This window comes from Stegostoma tigrinum, chromosome 2, assembly GCF_030684315.1.
Source record: "Stegostoma tigrinum isolate sSteTig4 chromosome 2, sSteTig4.hap1, whole genome shotgun sequence".
Classification (NCBI taxonomy): domain Eukaryota; kingdom Metazoa; phylum Chordata; class Chondrichthyes; order Orectolobiformes; family Stegostomatidae; genus Stegostoma; species Stegostoma tigrinum.
Genome location: NC_081355.1, coordinates 63,492,843 through 63,519,755, shown reverse-complemented (window position 1 = coordinate 63,519,755; position 26,913 = coordinate 63,492,843). Strand labels below are relative to the sequence as shown.

General features: G+C 42.1%; 1 protein-coding gene across 2 annotated transcripts in view; it reads right to left on the bottom strand.

Annotated features, from left to right (window-relative positions):
- top2b (DNA topoisomerase II beta) overlaps positions 1-26,663 on the bottom strand; it is a 143,429-nt gene extending 116,766 nt beyond the window's left edge. The window contains exon 1 of one of the 2 annotated variants that reach the window (XM_059654354.1): positions 25,910-26,663. In XM_059654354.1, coding sequence (XP_059510337.1) covers positions 25,910-25,951 — 42 coding nt within the window. In that variant the 5' untranslated portion in view covers positions 25,952-26,663. The remainder of the gene's footprint in view (positions 1-25,909) is intronic. The other variant, XM_059654353.1, reaches the window with a different exon arrangement.
- Between the last annotated feature and the right edge of the window lie 250 nt (positions 26,664-26,913).

Genomic DNA, 26,913 nt, shown 5'->3' with positions numbered 1-26,913 from the left:
AATGGGGTGTTCCGCCTCGCGGCAGAGGGGCACTGGGTCTACGGAATAGGGGAGCGGGTGCGTATGGCACTCAATATTGTGGAGCAGTAGAACCATGTGGATGGGTGGCATTACCGTTACCGTAACTGTCGACCCAGCCAGGAACATAGTACTGGGGTTCCATATAATATGCCCTCACTAATTCAAAGTCCGACACTAGAGGTGCTGGGCTTTTGGGCCTGGGTTGGCATGGGGGATGCTGCACCATGTCATACTTGACCCTGGTCGGTTTGGACTTCTTAGCAGTGTTCCTGCTCAAGGCCCTTCTCATCTGGGGATGTGTATTATCTGGCCAATCCATGTAATTAGTACGAATTGCCGTCGCCACAGCCTCAGGTAAACACGGCAGCAAAAGAGCATTGAACTGTGGTGAGGGATTCCCTGCAATGTAGGCAGTATCACCTGCATTGGTGGACCAGAAACAATCCCAGAAATCAGGCCGTCCTCCCCGGGTTTGGGTTTGCACTCGAGCACTTTGGTAACATTTACTCGCTGCTGTAAGGTTTGCTTAAGTGCATCTTTAATGGTTTGTAGCTGAAGACCTTCAGCCATGAGACCTGTAAAAGTATCCCAATCTTGGGGGAGCTGTGTTTCCTAGATGGCCTTTACGACAAGTACATTCACTAGGGGTAAGAGTCATACAGCACAGGCTAAAGTGATCTTGGAGGGGGGAATGGCTTGGTACATTTAAATAGTGCCCAGGATGTAATCAATGAAGTCGTCAGGATTAGTCTTTCAATCGGGGCCCTTGACATAATTAAACACGTCTCTTGCGGCTTCCGAGGGGTGTAGACCTGCATGGTATTTTGGCCCCACTTGTGGTGGGTTCAGGTGAGGGACCATGCGATTCGGAAATTGTCAACGATTTTTCTTAAACGGGGGTCCTTCGTTAGGGGATGGTTATCCGAGGGTCCCTCCCAAAACACTGTCCTCAGATTCATTATCGTCCGCCTGTAAATTGAGACTATCATACTCTTCACTACTTGCAGAATCATTAGGGAACACTAGACAGGCACTAGAGGGCAAAGAAAACTGCGCACGGGGCTTAAGTTTTTTTTCGGGCTCTCCCTGAGAGTCTTAAAAGAATCATGCCCTCCCTCCTTTGGTCCACTAGCGGTCTGTTCTGTATCCCGTTTCTTGTTTGTCTGTTTAATTTCAGACCTAGTACGACAGGAGATAGGGTCTATGAATGGCCCGAGTCAGATGCATGGCAGAAGGAGAAGCCGCGGGTTCAGCAAGAGACTCATGTGGGCTGGTTAGTGAAAGGCCTTGAGATTCTATGGCAGAAGGTATGGTTTGGCCTTGGACAGCGTACGGTGGTGGTGGTAAGGACACAGGCGATTGCTGGGGCTTATGGTAGTGTTGGAATGCCTGTAGGTGTAGGTTGGCCAGGGACAGGTAGAATTGTGGAGGGGGCAGTGGTCCCGATGGGGCAGAGGGGTGCCTTCTCCAGCCCTCCTCGTCTTCCTTGTCCATGTCATTGCTTTGGAACAACATCTGCAAGCCAGATTAGCCAGGAGGTACCTCCGGTTTCACATTTTTCATCAACTCAGCCTGCCGCTGTAATCCCTGTTCTCTGTTTCGTCTTTTCCTTTCCAGCCTTTCTTGTTTAACCCTTTCCTGTTCATTCATTTCATGATCCTCACACTGCAGCTTTAAAACATCCCAAGTTTTTTGTTCCCCCTCGTTATCACAGGCGCTAATCCCTCTCCTACATACGTTATCCACCCAACTGGCCAGTTTTGATTTCCCAGTCAGCTCCTCAGTTCTTTTTCACCAGGATGATATTAATCCTTTCCACTTGCTTCCCACATTACGTGCCCATATTGACACTTTGGCTTTAATACATAGATCTACATCCCACGTTCCCACTAATGGCCAATTCTCATTTCCTAGTTTTTTGTTTAGGCATGCCAACAGACGTCTGAACCGCACTTCACTTTGGGAGGTCATCCCAGCATAACCGATGCAAAGGGGTTCCGACACCCGACTTAGCCAATGTCTGTCCCATTTTAACGCTTTTACTTCTTACTTATTTCTGTATACTATTCCAGTGTCCTTGGTGTCCACACTCACTTCAGGGTCCTGGCCTTTGCATGGGGGATCTCCCTTCTTAACAACCAGAGTAGTAACCAAGGCAGAGTAGTTGAGACACACACTGTAGTTATCCTTTACCCACGTTCCAGGGACTTGAAGTATTTTAACCTCCGAATTCATGATACTTATAGCTGGGAGGACTCTAACCTCCAAATTCCTGACCCTTACATGGGGACTCTAACCTCCCGGACTTACTTAGTCAATGTATACTGACCTTGGGACTCGAACCCCGGTCACCAGGGGAGTCTAACCTCCGGAATTAGTTTATCATAGTTCTGGAGATTCTAAACTCCAGGCATTAGGATTAACAGTGTCCAAGGTCGTGAGTCGTCTTGGGGTTCCATCAATGCAGAGCCACGTAGGGACGAGGGGTCGCACAGGTGGTAGATTAGTGAGAGACAGCAGGTGAATCATTCCTTGTGGATCCATCCGTCTCACGCCACTGACGCCCAAATGATCACTTATTCAGTCCTCCACATATGACCTCCGTAAATAATGGAACACTGCTCACAGTGCCAAATGTCAGGTTCGTTTTTTGGTTTGGTAATCCCATTGACATCTCACCCAGAGTGGTGAACTTGTGAAACTGTCTGCCACAGAAAGCAGTTGAGGCCAAAAGACTGAATACTTTCAAGAAGGAGTTAGATAGCGTTCACAGGGCAACAAGGGGAATAGAGAACCAATATACTGAATGACTGAGCAGGCTCAAAAAGGGCTAAATGGCCTACTCCTGCTGCCATTTTCTGTATTTTAATCCACACATATTGTAAATGGAAATTCCTCAGTTATTTATCATTCAACATTTGTGAAAATCTGCTTGCAGCATTCCAGTGCTACTCTGTGGAATATTATATAAATATTACTAACAATACAAGCGTGCCAATTTAAGATGTTCGAAAATAGACCTTTACTCCGAGGGCTTATCCAAGCTTAGTGTTACAACTGCCGTCAGACTATTCAGGAGGTAAATCATTTTCAAATTGAATTAAAAATGGACAAGTAAACAGTACAAGTAGATAGGACAGCATTTTTAGGCCCTGCCAGAAATGGAGGCAGGTAGGCACTAAAAAAGCACTGCCAGCCTGTGTGTTTCAATTCCAGGTCATTTGCCATAAGTCGAATAAAGTGGGGAAGGGAGGAAGTTCATATCAGGAAATTTTAAAAAGAGAAAAAGGTTTAAATACAAAAGTGAGCAAACTTGTAAAAACATTTGTATGAATTTCAGCCCAAATTAATTGGTAATGGTGGCTCTTTCAAATATTTAAGCACTTCTCAAAATTAATCAAAATTAAGCCACAGGTAATTGACAACAGTAACTGAATGTTGCAAATATTCACACTGCAATATTGCTTTGAAAATTAAATATTCAAGTAATACAGTAGAGGACCAGCAGAATAATCAGAGCAACATTGCTATCACATGCAGTCAATTTTTCCACCAAAAGCTAACTATTTGTCTTATCAGTACACAAGTGAGGTTATGAATATGACAAACAGATTCTTCACATCTTCAGAGATAATAGGAATTGCAGATTCTGGAGAATCCAATATAACAAAGTGTAGAGCTGGATGAACACAGCAGGCCAAGCAGCATCTTAAGAGCAGGAATTTCTGATGAAGGGTCTAGACCCAAAATGTCAGCTTTCCTGCTCGGCCTGCTGTGTTCATCCAGCTCTACACCTTGTTATATCTTCACATTCTCCTTTCGTTTGCAAAGCAGAGATTTGGGTGTCCTTAAGGTGGGTCACAAAGTTAGCATGCAGGTAAAGCACACCTTTTTCTGAGCTCCAAGTAACTGTTTTCCAAATTTTATTATAGTTTTTCTATAAAATAACACAAGTTATAATGAAATTTGGAAAAACAAGTGGTTTCAACCTGCAAGTTAATTGTAATATGCTGATATAAATGTGGTCACACTGCATACTGTAGAAGAGCTTCTGACTCTTGGAATTGCAATCCCATCTTTAAACCCTGAACGTGAATAGCTGAAAGGATTTTTACCAGTGTTAATACTTATTCTCCAACCTTTCAGTGTTACGTTCAAACTTGTTAAAAGTACTAGGCAGAGAGAATATTGAACAACAAGAGTACATCTGGGCTGTGCAAAAGAGCTACGGAAGAACGTAAGACCAGGAGTAGGCAATTCAGCTCATCAGGCCTGCTCTGCCACTTAATGCAATCATGGTTGATCTCATATTGGTACCAACTTCACTTTCCTGCTGACTCCCCATAACCCACTACTAATGAGAAAAACAGCCCATTTTCTCCTCAAAATTTATTCATCGTCCCGGCAGCCACCTCACTTTGGGGTAGTCAATTCCATAGGATCACCACCTTTTGAGAGATGTAACTCCTCATCTGTTTTACATCTACCGTCCCATAGCCTAAAACTATCACTTCTTATTCTAGGTCGCCCCACAATCTATAAAGAGAAAACATCTGCCTTATGTTTATCAATCCCCTTTAACATTTAATGTACCTCAATTAGATGTCCACTCATCTTTCTAACTTCTAGTAGATACAGGCCTACACTGCTCAATCTCTCCTTTTAAGACAAACCTTTCATCTCTGGAATTAGTGAATCAAAAAGCATTAACCCATTCCATAAGAACATCCAGACTAGGCTGCTGAACAAAAATAGGATGAAGAAAACAATCACACACACACAAAATGCATAATGGAGGAAATTTATTATAAAATATTTAGAAATAGTCAAGGAATCCTCAATCTCAAAACATCAGCATGATAGTGGGCTATGTCTCATAGCAGCAACACAGTCACACAGCAGTGGAATAAAGTCCTTTAGTCCAATTTGTCCGCGCTAACCAAACATCCCAACTTGATCTTGTCCCATTTGCCAGCATGTGGCCATATCCTCCTAAACCCTTCCTATTCATACACCCCTCCAAATGCCTTCGAGATGTTAAAATTGTGCCCGCCTCCATCAATTCCTATCAGCTCATTCCATGTGCGCACATCCCTTTGCGTGAAGAAGTTACCCTTCAGGTCCCCTTTTTAAAAAAAAAACTTTCCACTCTCACCTTAAACCTCTGCCCTGTAATTTTCGACTTCCCTACCTTGGGGAAAAGCTATTCACCCTATCCAACCCCCTCATGATTTTGTAAACATCTCTAAGGTCACCCCTCAGCTTCAGACGGTCCATGGAAAATAGGCTCAAGCCTACTCAGCTTCTCTCTTTAACTCAAAGCCTCCAGTCCCAGCATCATCCTTATAAATCTTTTCTGCATCCTCTCAGGTTTAATAACATCCTTTCTATAGGAAGGGTGGCCAGAATTATACGCAGTATTCTAAAAGTGGCCTTGCCAATGACCTTTACAGTCGCAACATGACACCCCAACTCCTATACTAGATATCCTGACAATGCAGACAAACATGCCAAGCATCTCCCTCGCCACCCTGTCTACCTGGGACTCCACTTTCAAGGAACCATATGCCTGCACGTCTAGGTTTCTTTTTTGTTTGGCAACAGTCCTCAGGACCCTATCATTAATTATACAAGTCCTGTCGTGGTTTGCCTTACCAAAATGCAACACCTCACATTTATCTAAGTCAGGCTCCATTTGCCACTCCTTGGCCCACTGGCCCATCTGTTCGAGTGGTGAAAGACCAACAAAAGAGAAAAACCTACTTGACCACTGTCTCACCAATATAGCTGCTGATGCATCTGTCCATGACAGTATTGGTAAGGATGACCACTACACGTGTCTGTATAACAAAGACCCATTTTCATACTGAGGGCATCCTCCAGTCTGTTGAATATTTTATTTGTATGTGGGAGATGCCTGCCAGACCAACAATTATTGCCTATCCCTAATTAACTGGGGAGGGTGGTGGTCAGTTGCTGACTTGAACAGAGATATCAACAACACTGCTATTTCAGGATTCTGACCCACTGACAGTTCCCAGTCAAAGTGGTGTGTTAACCAAAGGGGAACTGGCAGGTGGTGACACTCAGGTGCATTTTCCAGGTAGGAGAAGTGTTGGGCCTTGAAGATGCTTCAGAGGGAACTCTAGTGACCTGCTACAATGCATCCCACAGGTAGTGCACGCCACCACTGTGCATCAGTGGAGGAGGGAGTGAGTGAACACTGGAGGTTACGACATCTAAATTTATTTAATTAGACTTGCTCATGCATGTTTAGCATCTTTTTTTAAAAAAAAGCTGTTCCAAGGTGCTGGATTATGATCTTAATAAGGAGCACCACGGAAAACAGAGCATACGGGGGAAACCAGAACATTGGAACCCTAGTAAACAGGCAAGCTTCACCCTCAACTAATCAATCAGACTGAAGAATTGGATGTCAATAGCACAGGGGCTAAGAAGCAAGTGTAAACTACAGCCAGCAAATTCAATGTCTAAACAGGTATAAAAAGAGAAGGAAAGGAAGAACATATTAAGAGATTAGAGAACGTGTAGACAAGTTTATAAATATTAAAAAAATGAAAAACTTTGTTGGAGATACAACGAATCAGAGAACTGTGACCATGGTTCTAATAACTAATTCTTCTGACCCAGAGAATCACATGCTGACTAACAATGATTTAACTTTTATAAAGCATTTGTAGTTATTATCTTTAAATATCCACAGTGGATTCAGTTCATGTTAACAGAATTCACATAACAGTCAAAACAAGTCCTGGGACTCTGCTGCAGGAACTCCTGAGGGAATTTTCCTATGGATAATAGTCAGGCTCAGACAGCCAAGTGGTAGATATCATTCATGTGAACTAAATGTCATGCAAGACAATAAAATGAATTTAAAAATAAAAATTGAAAAATTTAAATAAATGAGAACCCAATGATCTGACCTTGGCAGTTTTCTTCTTTGACGGTGCAAATGTATCGCTCGTAACAGCAGCATTTCATGCTCATCCCTAATCACCTTGAATTGAATGGCATCCCAAGCCATTTCAAAGGGATCTTAAGAGTCAGCCATGTTGCTGCAGGTCTGAAGTTACATGCAAGGCAGATCAGATAAGGAGGCAGATTATGTCACCTTCTTATAAAGGTTTCATTTAATTACTAGAAAAATTAGAGGGGATCTGGGGAAAAGCTTCAGCATTCAGACAGTGGTGGATATCTGGAATGTGCTGCCCAAATGAGGGGCAGGAGGCACAGACCTTCAACTCCTTTAAAAGGAATCCAAATTTGTATTTGAAACATATGCAAAGATGCAGACTAGCTGCTGGAAACTGAGACTAGAATGTATGGGTACTTTATTCAGCCTTGTAGACACAACGCGTTGAATGGTCTATTTCTGTGCTGTTCCTTTTCTATGATCTAGTACTTTGAAGACTTTAGTTTGATAGATTGTAGAGGTACGATTGTTTTCCCCAAGAAGAAACACTGGAATCTTTGTTTTAAAAAGGCACCTTTTGGAAATCACGTGGTTCCAGATAATTGCCAGTCTTATTTGTCTGAACTCACTTCAGGAAAAACACATGACAGTTATAAAAACAATCAAGTGGCTGTGTCTGCTTTGATATTGTTTGAAGTGATTGGTGGCAGACCTGCCGAAGGCAAACAGCTTCCCAGTTTAGCTCAGCTGTTCCTCAAAAAAAACACCTTGTTGTGAAACCTGAAACTATCCTCTCAAACAGAATCCAGAAGTATCCTTGATAAGCTGTATTTGCCAAGATTCCAGAGTCAACTGCCCATGTTGGGTGACACCTGGCTACACTGGCCAGAATGTCAGGCCAAGAGTAATCTGAATATTTCAAAAATGTACCCTTGTGGACTTCAAGAACTAGCCATCAAAAAAAATTATTTAGAAGTACAGGTGAGCACACAGGTTTCAAGAGAGAGTGAGAGGGTGTTGGAGAAGAGGTAAGTATTAACATTGCCTTATTGCAAATTGTATGTGTCAATCAGTTCTGCACGTTCGCAGCTAAGTTTCATCCAACAGTAAAATCAATAATTTTGCAAGCGTTAAAGAATCCTGGCTACTGAATTTTTTATTCCAAATTAATATGGAGCAACCATTCAATTGCACATATCGAGGACTGGATAAAATATTGATATTTGTGAGTAATGGGACTAAAGAAAAACAATGCACTCCTCCAGTCTAGTCATAACAGCCTAAAGAAGTGAATAAATTAATCAAACTTTGACTACTGTCAATGATAGCTGTCACTGTTACCACGATCTTGTATTCTAGATAAAACACCATGTGGAGCTGGAGGAACACAGCAGGCCAGGCAGCATCAGGGGAGCAGGAAAGTTGATCTGTCAGGTCTGGACCCTTCATTTTCTAACACATAGATATCAGTGAATGCAATTAACATTACCATTATTTTGAAAATGAAATTTTGGCTTCAATAAAAAGGATTTAGACTGGGTGTGACTCAAAAATCACAATATTGCACAAGAAATCCTACTTGCAAGTAAAAGAAAAACTGAAATCCATTATATTGAAAAATGCTGAACATTTCTGGGATAAAAGCAAGAGAAATTACAGTTGTCAAATGAACCCTGTCATCTACATCAACTATTTTGAAGACTTTTTTAAAAATTTGAGCGTTGATTATAGCAGTTAATGGAGGGTGCTTAAACAAGAATAATTTATTTTGCTTACAAATTGCCCTTAGCTTTTAGCCTGCAGAATTCTGACTTACTCTTGCAATAGTTTCAATTGTCAAAGTAACTCTGTTCTCTATGTTTAGAATGAGCCATCATGGCAACAAATTCTTATTCATTGCAATGAAAGAAAATATATCCTTACAAAACATATGTACAATGCTTCTAGTTAAATAACCATCAAATGTACTCTTGAATGCCTTAATTGAACCTACATCCAGCATACTTCCTGACCCTAACAAATTGCCTTGTTGAAAAAAAAACTTTTCCTCTTCTTTCTTTTGCAAAGCATTTTAAACCTGTGTATCTCTGGTTCTCAAATCATTCGAGTGGGAACAGTTTCTCCCTCTCCACTCTTTCCTCACCACTCGTGATTTTGGAAATGTCCATCAATTCTCTTAGTCTTCTCTCCAAGGAAAACTGTTCCAACTTCTCTAATCATTCCTCATAACTAAAGTCTCTTGCCTCTGGAACCATTCTTGTAAACTACTTCTACACTGTCAGCATTGACTGCAGCATTGAGAAGGAACAGAGACAGAGATCACAGAACCTAGTGCTGGTCCTGGTCCCCAGCCCCTGACTTGAGCACAGTAGTTCTAACGCTCACCCAAGCACAGCGAGATCCCTAGAGCCTTGGGTCTCTGTTATGGACCTTAATGTAAACAATATTCACATCATTCCTATAGCTTGGACCCATAACTGTAAACAATACTCCAGCTGAGGTCAAAACAATATCTTGTTCATCATAACATGCCTGTTGTTGCCCTTATAATTGAACCCTGAATATACGTATAGTTTATTAATAGCTGCCTCTGCAAAAAAGTTCCCTCTACGCTGCACACATACACAGCCGCCCCAACTTTCCACATACAGCAATCGGTGTTGGTGCGCCAATCTTGTCATTGGCTTCCTGCTGTGGAAGTTGCTGCCATCCACAGGGGTCAGATATCCATGTAATTTCCATGCCACGTTCAATGAGTTATTCACATATGGCTTTTGTACATATGTTCCCAGATGTCTCTGCTCCAGCATATCCTTTAGATTAGCACCCTTAATTTCATATTGTCACTCTGTATTCTTTGGACCAAAGTAAATTTTTTAAACATTGAACTTCATCTGCCCCTAACACATATATGTAAAATGTCCTTTTGAAGTTCTACACTGTCCTACTCTCAGTTTACAATACAAGTCATCAACTGTCTTGCCCTCCCCAACCCTCTTGGTGACCGCTTCAAAAAACCTCCAGCCTGTTAGTTAGTCACAATTTTCCCTTAAATTCATGCTGGCTCATAATGGTGAAGCAAGCCTCCATAGTATTTACATCTACCTGACAAGTGGTTATTTATTTCAAAGAGAATCAAAACATCATCTGAACAGAAAAGTATTTATTCTCAGTCACTCCCATACTTAACTTAAGCTAACCATAAGCATATATGTTCTGCAGTTTGCAAATGACTACAATATTGTTGCTCACTCTGCACCAGGTTTGCAAGCCACTCTTACTCTCCTCGCTTCTGCATATAAAAAATTCAGCCGGTTCTCAAATGTTACCAAAATAAAACTCATCAACCACACCTGGTCAACTAAACAGGTGTGTTGAAGAAAGAATCTTTGGAATAAGTTGAGCACTTCCCATTCTTTGGCAGCCATCTCTTACAAAATGCTGCAAATAATAGCTTGACATTTATATAAATGAATTGGATGAGAATTTAGGACCAAAACTGGTGGCATGGTGGACAGTGAAGAAGGTTACCTAAGATTACAAAGGGATCTTGATCAATTGAATCAATGGGCTGAGGGGTGGCTGATACAGTTTATTTTAGATAAATGCGAGATACTGCACTTTGCTAAGACGAACAAGATTTATACAGTTAATGTGGAGTGTTGTCGAACAGACAGACCTAGGGATTCAAGTACAAAGTTCTTTGAAAGTTGCGTCACAGGTAGACAGGGTAGTTAAAAAGGCATATAGCGTGGTTGCTATCATTGCTCAGACCATTCCGAATAGAGGTTGGGACATCATGCTGACGTTGTACAGAATGTTGCTAAGGCCACTTTTCAAGTACTGTGTACAGCCCAGGCCACCCTGCTATAGAAGGTCATTATTAAATTGGACAGGGTAGAGAAAAGGTTTTCCAGGATGGTGTTGGGACTGGAGGGTTTGTGTTATAAGAAGAGGCTGGATAGGCTGGGAATCTTCTCACTGCAGTGAAGGTTGAGGGGCAACCTTACAGAGGTTTATAAAATCATGAGGGGCATAGCTAAGTTGAATAGCAAAGGTCTTTTCCCTAGGGTAGGGGGCTTCAAAACTAGAGGGCATAATTTTAAGGTGAGGGGAGAAAGATTTAAAAAGGGACTAGAGGGGCAACATTTTCACACAAAGGGTGGTTTGTATGTAGAACAAACTGCCAGAGGAAGTGGTAGATGCAGGTACAGTTACAACATTTGAAATACATTTGGGCAGGTACACAAATAGAAAAGGTTTAGAATGATATGGGCCAAGGCAGCAAGTGGGGCTAGTTTACTTTGGGTAACTTGGTCGGCATGGGCAAGTTGGACCAAAGGGTCTGTTTCTGTGCCAAATGACTCTATGGAGATCTACTACCGGCTCAGCGAAGTTAACTGAGTCTTTTACAAGCCTTGGCAAGTGTTGGTAACTAAGACCTCCAAAAGCCTTAGCATGTAGAGCAATTATCAGCACCACACTCCTGTACTACAACGAGACCTGGGCTGCATAACAGGTGCATCTAAGAGTGGGAGAGAAATTCCACCAACAGTGCCTCTGCCACATTCTTGATATTCAATGAGAGGACGGTCAGACAAATGTGAGCATTCTTCACACAACATTCAGGCCAACTCCCCAAAAACAAATGCACGCGACTTGGATATTGCATCCTTTAATTTTTCATGAGTTATAGATGCACTCATAAGGTATGAATTTGTTGCCCACCCCCAATTGCCCTAGAACCGAATTTCCTGCTGAGCCATTCCAATACGTAGTTAGTAGTCAACCATATTGATTTGGGTCTTGTGTTGCCTACATATAATTCAAGGGGAGAGGACAGATTTCATTCCTGAAAGAACGTTAGTAAATCAGGTGGTTACTTACAATAATCAATTAATGGTTGCTGAAACTAGTTTTCAGTTCTAGGTATATTAGAAATTCAATTCAAATTCCACTATAGTAGGAAATGAAGCCATGTCCCTGAGCATTAGTTTGCGTGTCTTAATGACCAGGTCGGTGATATGAACATGATGCAATTTCACCTAAATGCCTAGAGGCTCAAAAACCATCCTGCTGCCAATTTCTGTTGTCTCAACTATCAAATTATCAGCATTTAAACGGGAGATAAAGAAAGCCCTTCAAAAGACCCTTGAAAGCTCTCTGAATATCAAGACAGACAGCAAGGGCTTCTTTAAATATATCAAACGGAAGAGAGCAACCAAAGTGAACATGGGCCCCATCAAGAAGGATGCTGGGGAAACAATAAATAGCGAACGTGGAAATGGCAGAGGAGTTGACAAATAGTTTGCATCAAGCTAACAACAGAATACACTAAAAGCACTCCAAATTTACTAAATATTAAATGGGCAAAAAGGAGGTGAGGAAATAAAAACAATAACTATCATTACAGAAAAAGTGTTTAAGAAACTAATGGGGCTAAAGAGTGATACGTTCCCTGAGCCTAATGGGATATATTCTACGATGCCAAACAAATTAGCTACAGAGATAATGGATGTACTGGTAATAATCTTCCAAGAATCCTTCTATTATGGAAAAATCCCAGAGGATTATAAAATTGCCAGCGTAACACCTTCATTTATAAAAAGGGGAAGAAGATAAAAAGAAAAAGGTAACCACAAGCTAGTTAACTTAAATGTATATCATTGGAGAAAATTTAGTCTATTATAAAGGATGTAAATAGTAGCGTTTTTAGAAATACATAATATGTTCACGGTTTGCAAAAATGGGTGGGATGTAATCGAGTAGACTGCTTTGTTCTGGATGATGTTGAGCTTCCTGCATGTTGTTGCAGATGTATTCATCCAGACAGATGAAGAGTGCTCTAAAGACACCTGGCTTGAGAGTTCTGGTTAGTGGGTAGAATTTGGGGTATTAGAAGATGAGGGAGTCATGTCACACTTACCATCCTTACTCACCACTTACCATTACACTAACTTCTCTTGTCGTCACAATATTCATCTGGTTGGTCGAGTTTAGTTTACGGTCAATAGTATTCCCAAGAGTTTCAATTATGACTCAAACCAAAGGAAAGTTTCCCCTTTCAATTCCTATTTATTTCAATTGCTCAAGAGCTTCTTGATATCATGCTTAGATAAATGTTGCCGTAATATAAGACCAGTGATTTGTGCCTTCCCTCTGGAATTCAGCATTTTCGTCCATAAGACCACACAATGTAGGTGCAGGAGTAAGTCATTCAGCCCGTCAAGTCTGCTCCACCATTCAATGAATTCAGGTCTGATCTTGTGATCCCCTATGCCACTTTCCTGCCTTAGGCCTGTAACCCTGGATTCCTTACGGATTAAAAATTTGTTTAAATCATCTTTGAACATTCATAATGACCCAGCCTCAAGCCCTCCACGGTAAAGAATTCCACATATTCACTATACTCAGAAGAATTCCTCCTCATCTGAGCCTTAAAAGGACAATCCCTTATTTTAGGATAATGCCTGCTGGTCCCAGGCTGTCCTGCAAGGGGAAACAACCTTTCCTCATCTAACCTGTCAAATTCCCTACGATTCTTAAGTTTCAATAAGGCTGTTTCTGGTTCTTCTAAACTCCAAGGAGTACAGGTCCAATCTACTCAGTCTCTGACAAGACCATACCTGGGCTCAGCCTAGTGAGCCTTCTCTAGGCAGCATCCAGTGCCAGTATATCTTTCTTGAATAAGTGGCCAAAACTGTTCACTATATACAAATTGTCTAGTTTTAGCAAACTTCCCTATTTTTATATTCCCTTCTCTTTGGGAAAAGGCAGCCAACATTCCACATACCTTCCCTACTACCTGTTGAACACGGACGTTAGCTTTGTGATTTACACATGAGAACGAACAAAGAACAAAGAGGATTCCCAAACTCCTCTGTGCTGTCCCTTTCTTTCTTTTTCCATTTAAATAACATCCAACTACTCTATTCTTCCTGCCAAAGTAGAAAACTTCACATTTTTCCCACATATTCCATCTGCAAAGCCTTCTAGCCACTCAATTAACCTGTCTGTACATCTTCGCAGATTCTTTGTATCATCCTCACCACCAGCTTTCCCATCTATTTCAGTCATTAGCAAAACTGTGTAATTACTTTCCTCATCTAAGACATTAACATATATTGTAAACAATTGTGACCCTCAGTCCTGATCCCCGTGGCACTTCTCATTATGTTTGGACCAATCTATAATGCAGTCAGGAGTTGAGCGACTCTGGAAGGGCCCAAACTGAACCTTAGCTTGGCCCAGATGAAAAGTGAATAAAAGTACCTTTCTAAAATTTAGAAAAGTGAGAGGCAATTTCATTGAAACATTAAGGTACTTTATATTTTAGATGCTTGAAAGATGTCTAAGGTGGAAGCCTAGAAATAGTGGGTTAAGTTTCAGAAAAAAAGACTTGGACAATTAAGGCAGAGATGAGAAGAAACATCTCCTAACGTAGAACTATGACAGACCTTTGGAACACTCTATCCTGGAAGCAATGGCAGATCAATGACATTTTGGTACTAAGAGAATAATTCATTTTTTAATTTATTTGGTCATAAGATGTGGATATAATCGTTGGCCAGACAAGCATTTATTGCCCATCTTTGAGGAAGTGGCAGGGAGCTGCACTCTTGAACTGCTGCATTCCTTTTCTTCCGTCATAGGCAAATCCACAGTACTGTTGGGAACGTAGTCCTGAGATTTTTACAGAGTGGTTATGAAGTATTGGTGTTATTGTTTAAAATCAAGACAATGAATAGCTTAGACAGAAACTTACAGATTAATGCCATTGCCAACGGACTCAAATGTAAAAAGCTTTGAAATATAAAATGGATTTCCATGCTGCCAAAAATGAACTGCAACTTCAGTTACCAAAAATTACGGGGTGATAAGAAACGCAGGCCGTAATAAACCCATGAACAGAGTATGATGCAATAAATTTGGATGCATAGAAAAGTTGCAGAGCACAAGACCAGGCCAGCCTTCATTTTTGTTTCTCACACTTCATGAAAATTTTCATTTAGTGAGGCAGTCTGTAGGTCCCAACTAATAGGATTGTCCTTAAATAAATTAGACACAGATCAGCTTTGATCTAACTGTGACACAGTAGGTGTGAAGTTCTGTATGATCTGCTCCTTATTCTATCTTTTGATGGTCCTTGATTCTCTCCTGGTGCTATTCCCAATGAAGACTGCCATTATTATTTGATTCTAAAAATAAGATCAGGAATTCCATTGAGTTAAATCACACTTGTGCTACTCTATTCTCAGAAAAAAAATCAAACATTTTTGAAGACCTGTCCATATTCATGCTACAAAGACAATGTAATTTTTTAAAAAATGGTTTTCACAGATTTACAGCCACCCCACTTGTTTGTTTTGGCAAGCTGTTGTACATAATTTAATGTTGGTATCCTTTCGTCCTTCCTCAGTTGTCAGTGCTGTTGAAAAATAATTGGTCAACATTCTCAGAGTTTTTAAATTTTCATCTTTTCCCCAAATCCCCCTTCTGTAACTTTCTGCTGTCTTTCTTCATTTAAAACAATATTTAGCTCTACTATTCTTCCTACCAAAGTGCATAATCTCATATTTTCCTACATTATATTTCATCTGCTAAGATATCACCCACTTCCTTGACCTTTCTATGTGCCTCCACAGGAGACTTTCTCACCACTTGCACTCCCACCTATTTTTATGTCCTCCACAAAAGCAGCCATAACATGTTTGTTTTCTTCATCCGAGTCATGAATAGATTTTGCAAATAACTTGGCCCCAGCACTGATCCCTGTGGCACTCCCAAGAGTTACAGGTTGCCATCCCGAAAATGCTCCTCTTATCCCTACGCCCTGTATTAATCAGCCAATCCTCTTACATGTGAATATAATACTTTCAACACCATAGATTCTTATCAAATTAAGTTGCCTAATGTATGGCATTCAATGCGTTGCTAGGGAAAAACTTAAAAATTGGAAGTGAGATTTGTGGGCTTTAAATATACTGAAATAGATACTAACCAGAATACATTTTAAGTTAATTTAAAACCAATCCTATGCAGGGTGTGATACAACCATCCCAGTTAACTGCACTATATCACAGAAAGATAACATTACATTCAACGAGAGAGCAACTGAGAAGCTTGATTGGTCAGTTGGACTAGCTGTGCACAATGCTTGTTTTAGTGACATTCAGTTCTTCAATAAAATATTCTGAAGTAAATATTTAAAGGACAAACAAAACATTTTTAAAAATTAAATTCAAGAGAGAAGTGTTTACTTAACTTCCCATCCTTTAGGTGACCAAAGGAGCATGAAGCTCATCATTTGTAGCAGTGATTCAAATGCTAATCTTCCTCATGAGCATCCTAGTACATAATATGGATGAAACTAGGAAATGTCCTTTAGCTTGTGAAGCTGATTAGGCGTTGCTAAAACCGCTCTGGCTGCTAAAACACAAGCTCGTGGAGTAACAGGATATGGGATTCTACTTGTCAAACAATTTTTTGACAGATTCTGGAAAGTGGCATTACTTAAGATAGTGTACACATCAAATCTAGTGCAGATAACTGTTCTTTGTAGGGTAATAAACAGGCTACAATAAATGAGTGTCAGAAAGAATACAGGTTCATTTTGTTGGCTTGAAACAGGTTGCAGTAAAAGAAACTCTCTATTACTGAATGGACAGATACAAGTCAACAACTATCAGATTGCTTTACATAATGAAATGTATAAACTGAAAAATTAAGGTTGATGAACAGAAAGGCAGCTTGCCATTTAGCAGCTTTTGCAGAAGGATAGAAGTCTCTAACTTAATTTGTAAAGAAATTATGACAGTACGCATAAATGCTACTTTTTATTTGGGGAGAGACGGGAATTTGTTCATCATTTATTGATTGTCAACGATGCGAGTAAGGTTCATTTGTGCTTCAGTAAGTAAGATTCAAACAGTTCTAGTGTATGTTTACAGTTCAGATCTCCAAGCAAGTTGACACTTGAACCAGTTCTATAGTGCACAATCAGGCTTTCTGGAATTGAACCTGAGAATATGTTATTAAGAATAATGCGCAGCAAGTGACAGACAGAGTTAGGCGATTTTACAGTCACTAATCAGATCTAAGATCTGCAGTCCTACCATATTTAGACTGAACACTGGCAGATAATTAAACAATTCACTTGAGGAAGTGGCTCTGCAAAACATTCCCCACTGTCAAATGATAGAGGAGTCCAGCATATAAGTGCAAAAAAGTAAGCTTGAAGCATTTGCAACAATCTTCAGCCAGAAGTGCCGAGTCAATGATCCATCTTGGCCGCTTCCAGAGGTTCCCAGCATCACAGATGCCAGTCTTCAGCTCATTCAATTCACTCCACATCAGATCAAGATACGGTTGGAAGCACAGGATATACAAAGGCTACAGGCCCTCACAATGTTCTAGCAACAGTAAGGAAGACTTGTGCTCCAGAACTTGCCATGCCTCACAGCTACATCACTAGCATCTACTTGACAATGTAGAATATTACCCAGGTAGATTCTGTACAGAGAAGCAGGACAAATCCAACATAGCTAATTACCATCACAGTCTACTGTCCATCATCAGTAAGACAGCAGTAGGTGTCATCAGAGATATCAAACAGCACCTGTTTAGCAAAAACCAGCCATGGCACTCCGTTCAAACTCTGCCAAGTGCACTAAGTTCCTGCCTTCACTCTTAGTCCTAACGTAGACAAAATAACCGAATTCTGTAGTGAAGTGACAGTAACTGCCTTTGACATCAAGGCAACATTTGACCAAGCGTGGCATAAAGGAGTTCTAGCAAAATTGGAATTGTCACAACTCTGGGACATGTCTGCAGAAGCTCCTCAGGGTACCGTCCTTACCGCAACCATCTTCAAATGCTTCAACAGCCTTCCCTCCATCATAAAGTCATAAACGGGGATATTTGCCAATGACTACACAATGTCCAGCACCACAGAAAACTGCTCAGATACTGAAGTAGTTCTACTAAAATACAGTAAGTCCTTGACAATATCCAGGTTTGGACTGCTAAGTCAGACAACATTCACACCACACAAGGCAATGACCATCTCCAACAAGGCAGAATTTACCCATTGTCCATATTTAAATAGCATCACCTCATCAAATCCTTCACTATCAACATAATGGGGGTACCATTGACTAGAAACTAAACTGGACTAGTCATAGTACGCACTCCTGCTGTTCATATCTACAAGATGCACTGCAAATATTCACAATGGTTCCTTAGACAGCACCTTATAAGCACATAGCCATTGCCATCTCAATAGACAAGGGCAGCAGATAACATGGGGACACCAATGATAAGTTTCACTCTAAACCACTCATCAACGAGGATATATATCACTGTTCCTTCAGTATCACTGAGCCAAAATTCAGATACTCGTACCTCAACAATCTTGAGTCTATTTACAGTAAATGGACTGCAGTGGTCCATGAAGGCAGCCCACCATTACTTGTTCAAGGGAGGCTAGGGTAGGCGATTAGTGAGTGATGATCACATTCCTTGAATGAATAAAACAAAACATAATTAAGAGGTAAAGATATCCCAATGCTCATTTTCTTTCATTGTTTTTTATTCCTGCAGAGCTGCCCGCCATCCACAGGCTCACAATATAGGCAACAGCACAGCAAGTTGCAGGGCTCTGGAGATCGACCTTCAAATGTTACAGCGGTTGGGATCATAGTCCTGCTTCATATACATTTGCTACAATTAATTTTGCACCAAAAATAGAAAATTATGTATTTTATACCATGAAAGCAATTCCTGAATGATTTCAATGCCAGAGAACCCAAAACTGTGAAGAGGGCTACAATTAAACATGTAAAAGTTTCCGTAGTTGTCCCACTAAGTTTTCTTAACTTGACAGATATGTGCTTCTATCAACTGATCTCTATCAAAAAGGTACCTTTGCATTTCTGTGAAAATTGGTGTTTATTCCATCAGTAATAAGTTATGTAGGACATAATTATTTCAAAAAGGTAGCCTCTACTTCATCCTCCTGAGATTTTTAACATATTTCTTCTGGGGAAAAAAAAATTCATGTCATCAACTCAAACAAGCATCAGGAAACAGATTTCCTGTCCCATCAGAGACCCCAACATCTTTGACCACTACTACACAATCAAAGCTGCCTACCACACCACCTCCGGCCCATGTTTTGGGAAAAAAAATCAGACCATAAGGCCTTGCCCCTTCTCCCAGCATACAGAAAAAACTGAAGCAAGAGGATCTGGTACAAAAGATTATACAGTGTTGGTCTGAGGTAACGGATGATCACTTATGTGACTGCTTGGAATTGGTGAACTGGTCCAGAGTATGCCACTACTGACACAGACTTCATCAGCAAGTGTGCAAAGGACTGCGTACCAGAGAAGTTGATCCAAGTGTTTTCCAACGAGAAACCAATAATGAACCAGGGGATCCACTTCCCACTGAAATCCAGATCTGAGGCATTCAAGTCGGGTGACCCTGACCTCTACAGGAAGCTCGATATGGCCTCCATAAAGTTATCAGGAACACTGAGAGACAAAGACACACTAAACTAGAGTCCCAAACTAACCACACAAACACATGTCAATTGTAGCAAGGTTACATGATATAACAGGCTACAAAACAAAGTCAAGTATAATGTCAGACAACAATGCATCCCTCCCCAGTCAGTTCAATGTATTCTCTGCTCATTTTGAACAGAAAAGTCAGTGAAATAATAAGACCGTAAGACACAGGAGTGGAAGTAAGGCCATTTGGCCCATCGAGTCCACTCCGCCATTTAATCATGGTTGGTGGGCATTTCAACTCCACTTACCCGTACTCTCCCCGTAGCCCTTAAAGAGGTGAAAAAGCGAAGAACCCTTCAAAAGGAAAAAAAAGAGGCAGAGAAAAAGAGGAGGGAACAAGAAACGGAAGCTATATAACGTGAACAACAGGAACTAACGCAGGAGATTAACGCGTTGCAAGAATTGAGGGAATGATGAGCGTATGAGAAATATCTGAATCATAAAAGAAATCTGTAGTGGGGACAGAGTGGAAGTGACTTAATGAAGGGGGAGGAGAAGGAAGAGAAACAGGCGAGAGGAGGGATCCGAGCGGGAAAAGTGAGCAAGGATGGGAGGAATTGGAGATAGAGTCAGAGTTACAGTCCGATGAGGAATCACAATGTGGCAGTCTCAGCAAGGGAAAGAAGCCCCCACAAGGGAAGATGCTGCCATTGCTTATAAAAGGGAGGAAACCGCCACACTATATTCCTTGGGGGACTCAGGATCTGGAAGGGCTGAGAAATGTGTTACCCAGCCTACATGAGGGGGCAGGGAAGTGGATTAGAGCCTTTGAAGACAAAACCACAGGACGATTATTGGCTATGGGTGATTTGAAGGCATTGCTGGTAAAGGTGGTGGGACTCTCGAAATTGAAAGAGATAATGGACCGAGCCGGCCTGAAGAATGTGGCAGACAATCCAATGATTGACGGGGCTGGGTTTGATCAAGTAAGACAAAGGGTATGGCAGGCCCTTAGAGACTGTCATCCACCTAAGATGGATCCCAAGGCTCTGAGAAGGGATCCATTGGGAGACAGTGAAACCCAGTAGCCTATTTGGAAAGTTAGCTGAGAAAGTGGAGGAAGACACAGAGGGTAACCAATTAGTGACCACAATGTTCCAGACTGCAATTATTGAGGCAATGCCCACTCAAGTCAGGACGAGGCTGGAAGAGGTGGTAGGTCTGACGTCAATGAGCCACCAGGAATTTAGAGATCACGTAGCTCATGCAGTCGAGAAGTTCCGAAAGGACAAAAAGAAACTGAGCAACAGGAGGAGGTGCAGAGAAAGCCGGAGCAACTGCAGCTTGAGGAGCTCAAAAAGAAAGAGAGAAAGAGAAGGGCAAAAAGATGTTGCCCGTAATGACTGGCTCAATAGCCAATACTGACATGAACAGAATGCCATCTCAAGAGGGACCCACTCACTGCCAAACAAGGGCTGGAAAACTCCATGCCAACAGTGAACGTCTTTGGGGAAACTCTTCCACAGATCCCTGTACCCAGGTTAAAATAAAATTAAACAACAGACCGAACAGAACTGGGGTTCCCAAGGACAAGGACAGATAGAGGGGTTAAAGAATTTAACAAGAAGCCAGACTCAGGGACGGCCAGAAATAGTGTGTTGGGGGTGCTATCAACCAAGCCACTTCAGCAGGAATTGCCCATATTGGACTTGGCTCTCCCCATTCTATAATGGACGTATGCACAGAGAATTCCTGGCTGCCCCACCACAAGCATCTACGAGCCCAATGGGATCTGTCAACCCATATGGGATGTGCTAGGAGATCAGGGATCTGCCCAGAGAACCTGGGTGGAAAGGGACAATACCCTATGATAACACAGGAGGCTGAACAGGAACCCATTGTGCAGGTTAGTTTAGAAGGATGGTTGATGCCAATAATGATAGACACTGGAGCCACATACACTTGTGTCCAACTGCAATATGCCTCCCACCTTCCCACGTCGGGAAAATTTGTTAAAAATGTAGGGTTCTTGGGAATATCAGTTAACACGATTTACAGCTCCAGTGAGTTTAAAAATGGAAGGCAGAGAAATAGTTTTGCCAATACCAGTGTCCCAAGGAACACCGCTCAATTTGTTAGGAAGAGATGCCTTGCTAAAACTGGAATTGAAATGGGAATGTACTAAGCAGGGTTTAAGTGTAGGAAAAGTAAGTACCCAGTTGGTGATGCAGAAAACCGAAAATGCTAAAGTATATTGGATAGGAGACATAGAATATTACATTCAGAACATTTTAGGGAAAACAGAAGACAGAAATTCTAGCATTACTACCTAGAGCTAAACCGGCCAAGTCTGAGCTGCACTGTACAGTGATATTCAATGAGACTCAGAACGAAGCATTAGAAAGGTGATGGCATTGTGAAGTCGTCACTCAACAGCATTTAAAAGGTGAAGCTATAATAGTAGGAAAGCAGGGAGTGGTGTTGCAAATAAAAAAAAAAATGAATTCCTGGAAAAATGGTACGGTGTGCCAGGTGCTGTGGCCTATGTGACACTGCTAGTAAATGAGGGATGTCAGTCCAAAGACTTAGAACCCGTGGTAAGGCAGGCAGAAACAATTAGTGATTGGCAAGCAGCAGCATCAGGGGTCTGCAAATCTGGGAATGATGATTATGTTAAAATTGCAGTATGTATAGACATGATGGGAAACCCGAAGGAAGTTGAGGTGGCTCCCCCACGGAATATGCCAGTGACTGTCGGAGAAAATAATCAACACTGGCGTGGGGAATCCTTTCCTGAAAGAGGGAGGCTGTGATGGGTGAGGTACCTGGCTGAAAGGCCTGTTCTGTTCCCTCCGGTCCATGATGAGCTTGGCAATTTTGTCCCCCACCCTTTGGAGGGTCTTCAGCTGTTTCAGGGATCCGTTGTTCAGGATGTAATCTTTGTGTTTTTTTTGTCATCCACCGAGACAGCCTCAGGTGCACCTGTTTCCACAGTCACCACCGCAGGCATCAGACTGGCCTCAGAGTGAGCCCACAGAAAATGACCAACCAGGATGGAGTCCCCAGCCATGCACCCATGTGTGGACTAGCCAGGGAGAATATTTGCAGACATCTCTAATCTCTACTTAGTCCAATCTGAGGTTCCCACCTGCTTCAAGAAGACCACTATTATCATGGTGCCAAAGGAAAAAAAAAATCAGGTGGCATGCCTTAATGATCACAGACCTAGGGGCTCTGACACCCACCATTATGAAGTGCTCAGAGAGGCGAGTAACGGCACTCATCCGCTCTGGCCTCCCAGATTGCTTTGATACATCTCAATTACCGTCAGAAGGTTTCTGCCCTGAATCTCATCTCCCTGACCCTACAATCATCCCTGGAACATCTGGAGAACGAGGAGATCTACACCAGACTTCCATTGGTTGGCTTTAGCTCTGCCTTAAACATCATAATTCCAACCAACTCTGAGGCCCAGGACTCCGCTTCCCCCTCAAACTGGATCCCTGGGTTCCTGACCTACAGACTGCAGTCAGTAAGTATAGGCACCAACATCTCATCCACCAGGTCTGGCAGCATCTGTGAAGAGAAAAAAAAGTTAACATTTGAGGTCCAGCGACACTTCCTCAGAACTGATGGTGGCTGGGGAAATCATCAGATTCTGACGTTTTCCCAGCCACAATCAGTTCTGAAAAAGGGTTACCGGACCTGAAACGTTAACTGTTTTTGCCTTCCCAGACGCTGCCAGGCCTGCTGAGCTTTTCCAACAATTTCTGTTTTCTTTCCCCAATTTACAGCATCCGGAGTTCTTTTGTTTTTTTTATTTAACATCACATCCACAGTAATTCTCAACATCGGTGCCCTGCAATGCTGTGCACTCAACCCCTTCCTCTAGTCATACATTCTTCAGCTGTGTTGCCAAATTCTGCACTAACTCCATTTACACACTTGCTGATGAACCAGCATAACAGGTCAGAGCTTAAACGAGACAGAACACAAAAAAGATTGGGAAACTTGGTGGCACGACTTGGTGACAACAATTTCCCCCTCAATGACAGCAAACCAAAGGAGCTAGTCAGTCATCGGCTTCAGGAACGGAATAGATGGCACACCCCTGTCTGTACCACTGACACCGAGGTGGAGATGATTGAGTGTTTCAAGTTCATAGAGATTAAGTATCACCAACAATCTGTCTTGGCCCATCCATGCTGACACTACAAATCAAAAAAGCACACCAACACGTCCACTTCCTCAGAACGCTAAGTAAATGTGGCATGCCCAGAATGACTCTTACCAATTTTTAAAATCAGTGCACCACAGAAAGCATGCAATCCAGATGCACAGCTTGGTATGGCAACTGCTCTGTCCAGGACAACAGGAAATTAGATTTGTGAACGCAGTCCAGTCCATCACACAAACGAACCTTCCATGCCTATACTTCCCTCTGACTCTGGGAAGCAGCCTACATAATCAAAGATCCCTCCCCTCCCTGGTTATATCCTTTTCCACCCTCTTCCACTAGGCTGAAGGTACAGAAGTATCAGTACAGGCAAGAATAGCTTCTTTCCCACTATTCAGATTTCTGAACAGATCTCACATATTAAAAGTAAACAGTGTGGAGCTGGAGGAACACAGCAGGGCAGACATCATCAGAGGAGCAGGAAAACTGACATATCAGGTTGGGACCCTTCAGAAATTTCTGAAGAAACTTCCTGACCCAAAACGTCAATTTTCCCGCTCCTCTGATGCTGTCCGCCCTGCTGTGTTCCTTCAGCTCCACACTGTGTTATTTCTGACTCCAGCATCAGCAGATCTTACTATCTCCCATATTAAAGTTGATCTTTCTCTGCACCTTTTCTGTAGGTCTAAAACTATATTTTGCATTCAGTTCTAATTTCCTGATATACTTACCTAAGGTATTATTTGCCTGGATATCACAAGTCTTTTCACTGTGCTGCGGTACATGTGACAATAATAAATCAAATTAAATCATTCAAGGTCCAGAATATCTTATTTGTGTAATGTGAATAACAATGGAAACAGCATATTTTACCTCCTATTATTTACAAAAATTCGAAGTGAACTGGCCCATCATTCAAAGTTCAGTACATACAATGGAGAGTCATGCCGAGAACACACCAGGTTGGGTAAACTCCCCAAAGAAGATGTCAGTGAACCAATTACTCCTCGACAGGATCATGCTCACTTTTGATCTCGCTAGCCCACTAATCACCTAATTTATTAAGTAAAGAAAGTAAAATATACTGTTTCCATTGTTATTCACATTACACAAATAAGATATTTTGGACCTTGAATGATTTAATTTGATTTGATTTATTATTGTCACATGTATTGCATAACAGTGAAAAGACTTTTGAGAGATCCAGGCAAATTACTATACTGAAATCGGAAATCAGAATTTCAGTTCTGATGCTAGATCATAACCACCATGTGTTTGAGTACTCATTTATAAAGAAAAATTAAATTCTTGATTCAGAACTTTAAAGCAATTAAAAGGTGCACAACTCATACTCTCTAAGACCTCTGCCCATTAGCAACATTTCTACTTGAGATTGTTCCATGATCCAAGTGGCATTCACCCAAATACATAAATTGCTCCCTTCCCCTCCCAATCATTGGTTCCATATCCATTTTTCTATTAAATAAGGAATGTTTCTAATTACATTAATAAAAGATCAACTAGCAAATCACTGAGTATATGAAAATTGTCATCAGACAGACTTGGGTACATTGGAGTGAAGTAAATAGCCAAACATTGGGAAGTCCAAAGAAATTGATGTGAAAAAAAGTGAGCACCATGTTTCATATATAGCATAATTCAAGATGTACATCACCTAAATAAGAGAACAGATAGCATGATGCAACATAAGAGAACAACTTTAAAATCTAAAGCAAAAGGCAACATTAATTACACTTTCTCTAGGTCACCATAAACAAGAAGGTCGAATTTTGAGACACTAAAACAGCACATGCTTTAGTCAGCCAGAAAGTTTACTTCTTCCCTCCAGTCGTTTGTAAGTTCTCATTAGCACGAGAAAAAATAGTTTCCTCTACTCTTGCAAAACTTAATTGTGAGCAGGAAAGGAGTAAGATAATGTGGACATCAACAAAAAAATCTTCAGAGCATTAAAGGGATGAGCTTGGCACAGAAACTTTTATCTATTTATGAAGTGTTTTTCGAAAATAGTAGAACATCCAGACAACGAAAACTGCGTTGTCAAATTGTTCCACCCATCCCAGATGTTATAAATCGTGGGCTCTCGCCGGCCTGAAGAGCAAGCTCAGCTTTGGCAGCGGGGAACGGTGGGGGGGGAGAAGAGACAGATCTCCATGGTGCTTTCTCACACAGATCGACTTCCTCACGACCTCATCCACCCAACTCTTTCCCCATTAAATGCCTTTGCTCAAAGCGGACACTTACCACCCAAGTCAGACCTCCGGATTCTCCGTCTCCTTTGGACATCTTTGCGAAGCTTCCCGACCCCCCGAGGGACTCACTTTCTCCGGCTGGGGACCTGGCAGTTGTATTTTAAAAGGGATCGTCACTCTCCAGGGCTTAGCGACGCCTCCAAACCGTCGGTGCTTCCCCAATGCCTTTCGCCGTTACATGGATCCCGTCCTGCCACTCGTTCTCCACAAACCCGGGAGGCCCTGGTTTAAAGGAGAGTTATTTAAAAATCCTGAGGAGGAGGAGGAGGAGGAGGAGGAAGGATGGCGGCGGTGGCTCCTCCTGCACAAGGAGGGAGGCCTGCCGTTTGTCTGCCTGTGCCGGCTCTCCCGGTCCTCAGTGAGCCGCGGTTTCTGCTGGTTAGGACCACCACTTCGGGGTGAACGTTGACTCTGAGCTGCGACGGAGCAGACGGCGAGGAAGCGGCGCCGCTTTATTCTTGCTTCGAGCTATTCGTCGTCGTTTTCCAGGCCGAGGTCTATAAACACGTAAACAAAATACCCGTATTGAAATCCCACTGGCGCTACCGCCTCTTCACAATAAAAGGACGCATCGTCAAATCGACGTTTTGAGTCGAAAAATGAAAGCACGAACCGCCAAGCGAGACAGCCGTTGATTTTTATATTGAGACGGTTAGGGCTCACAATCTCCCGCTGTCTTCCCTCCCACCCGCGCGCTCGCTCGCGCACCGGCCCCAAACAATGGGAGAGCGAGGAAGCTGCCACCGACTGACAACCAGCCCTCTCGTCCAATCATCTCCATCCGTCCTCACCGCCTGACACCCCCACCAATCGGCGGGGCCGCTCCGGCCTGACGTCGCCCTCCTCTTTCAAAAGGATTCGGTGCTAGAGTGACGGCGTTCGTTGCTAGTGGCTGGTGAAGGTGAGAGGTTTTGACTTTCTCGTGTGGACTATTTGCAAAGTGTACTTGAATCTTAGCCGGGAAGAAGCAGAAAAAAAGGTGCAAGGGATGTTCAA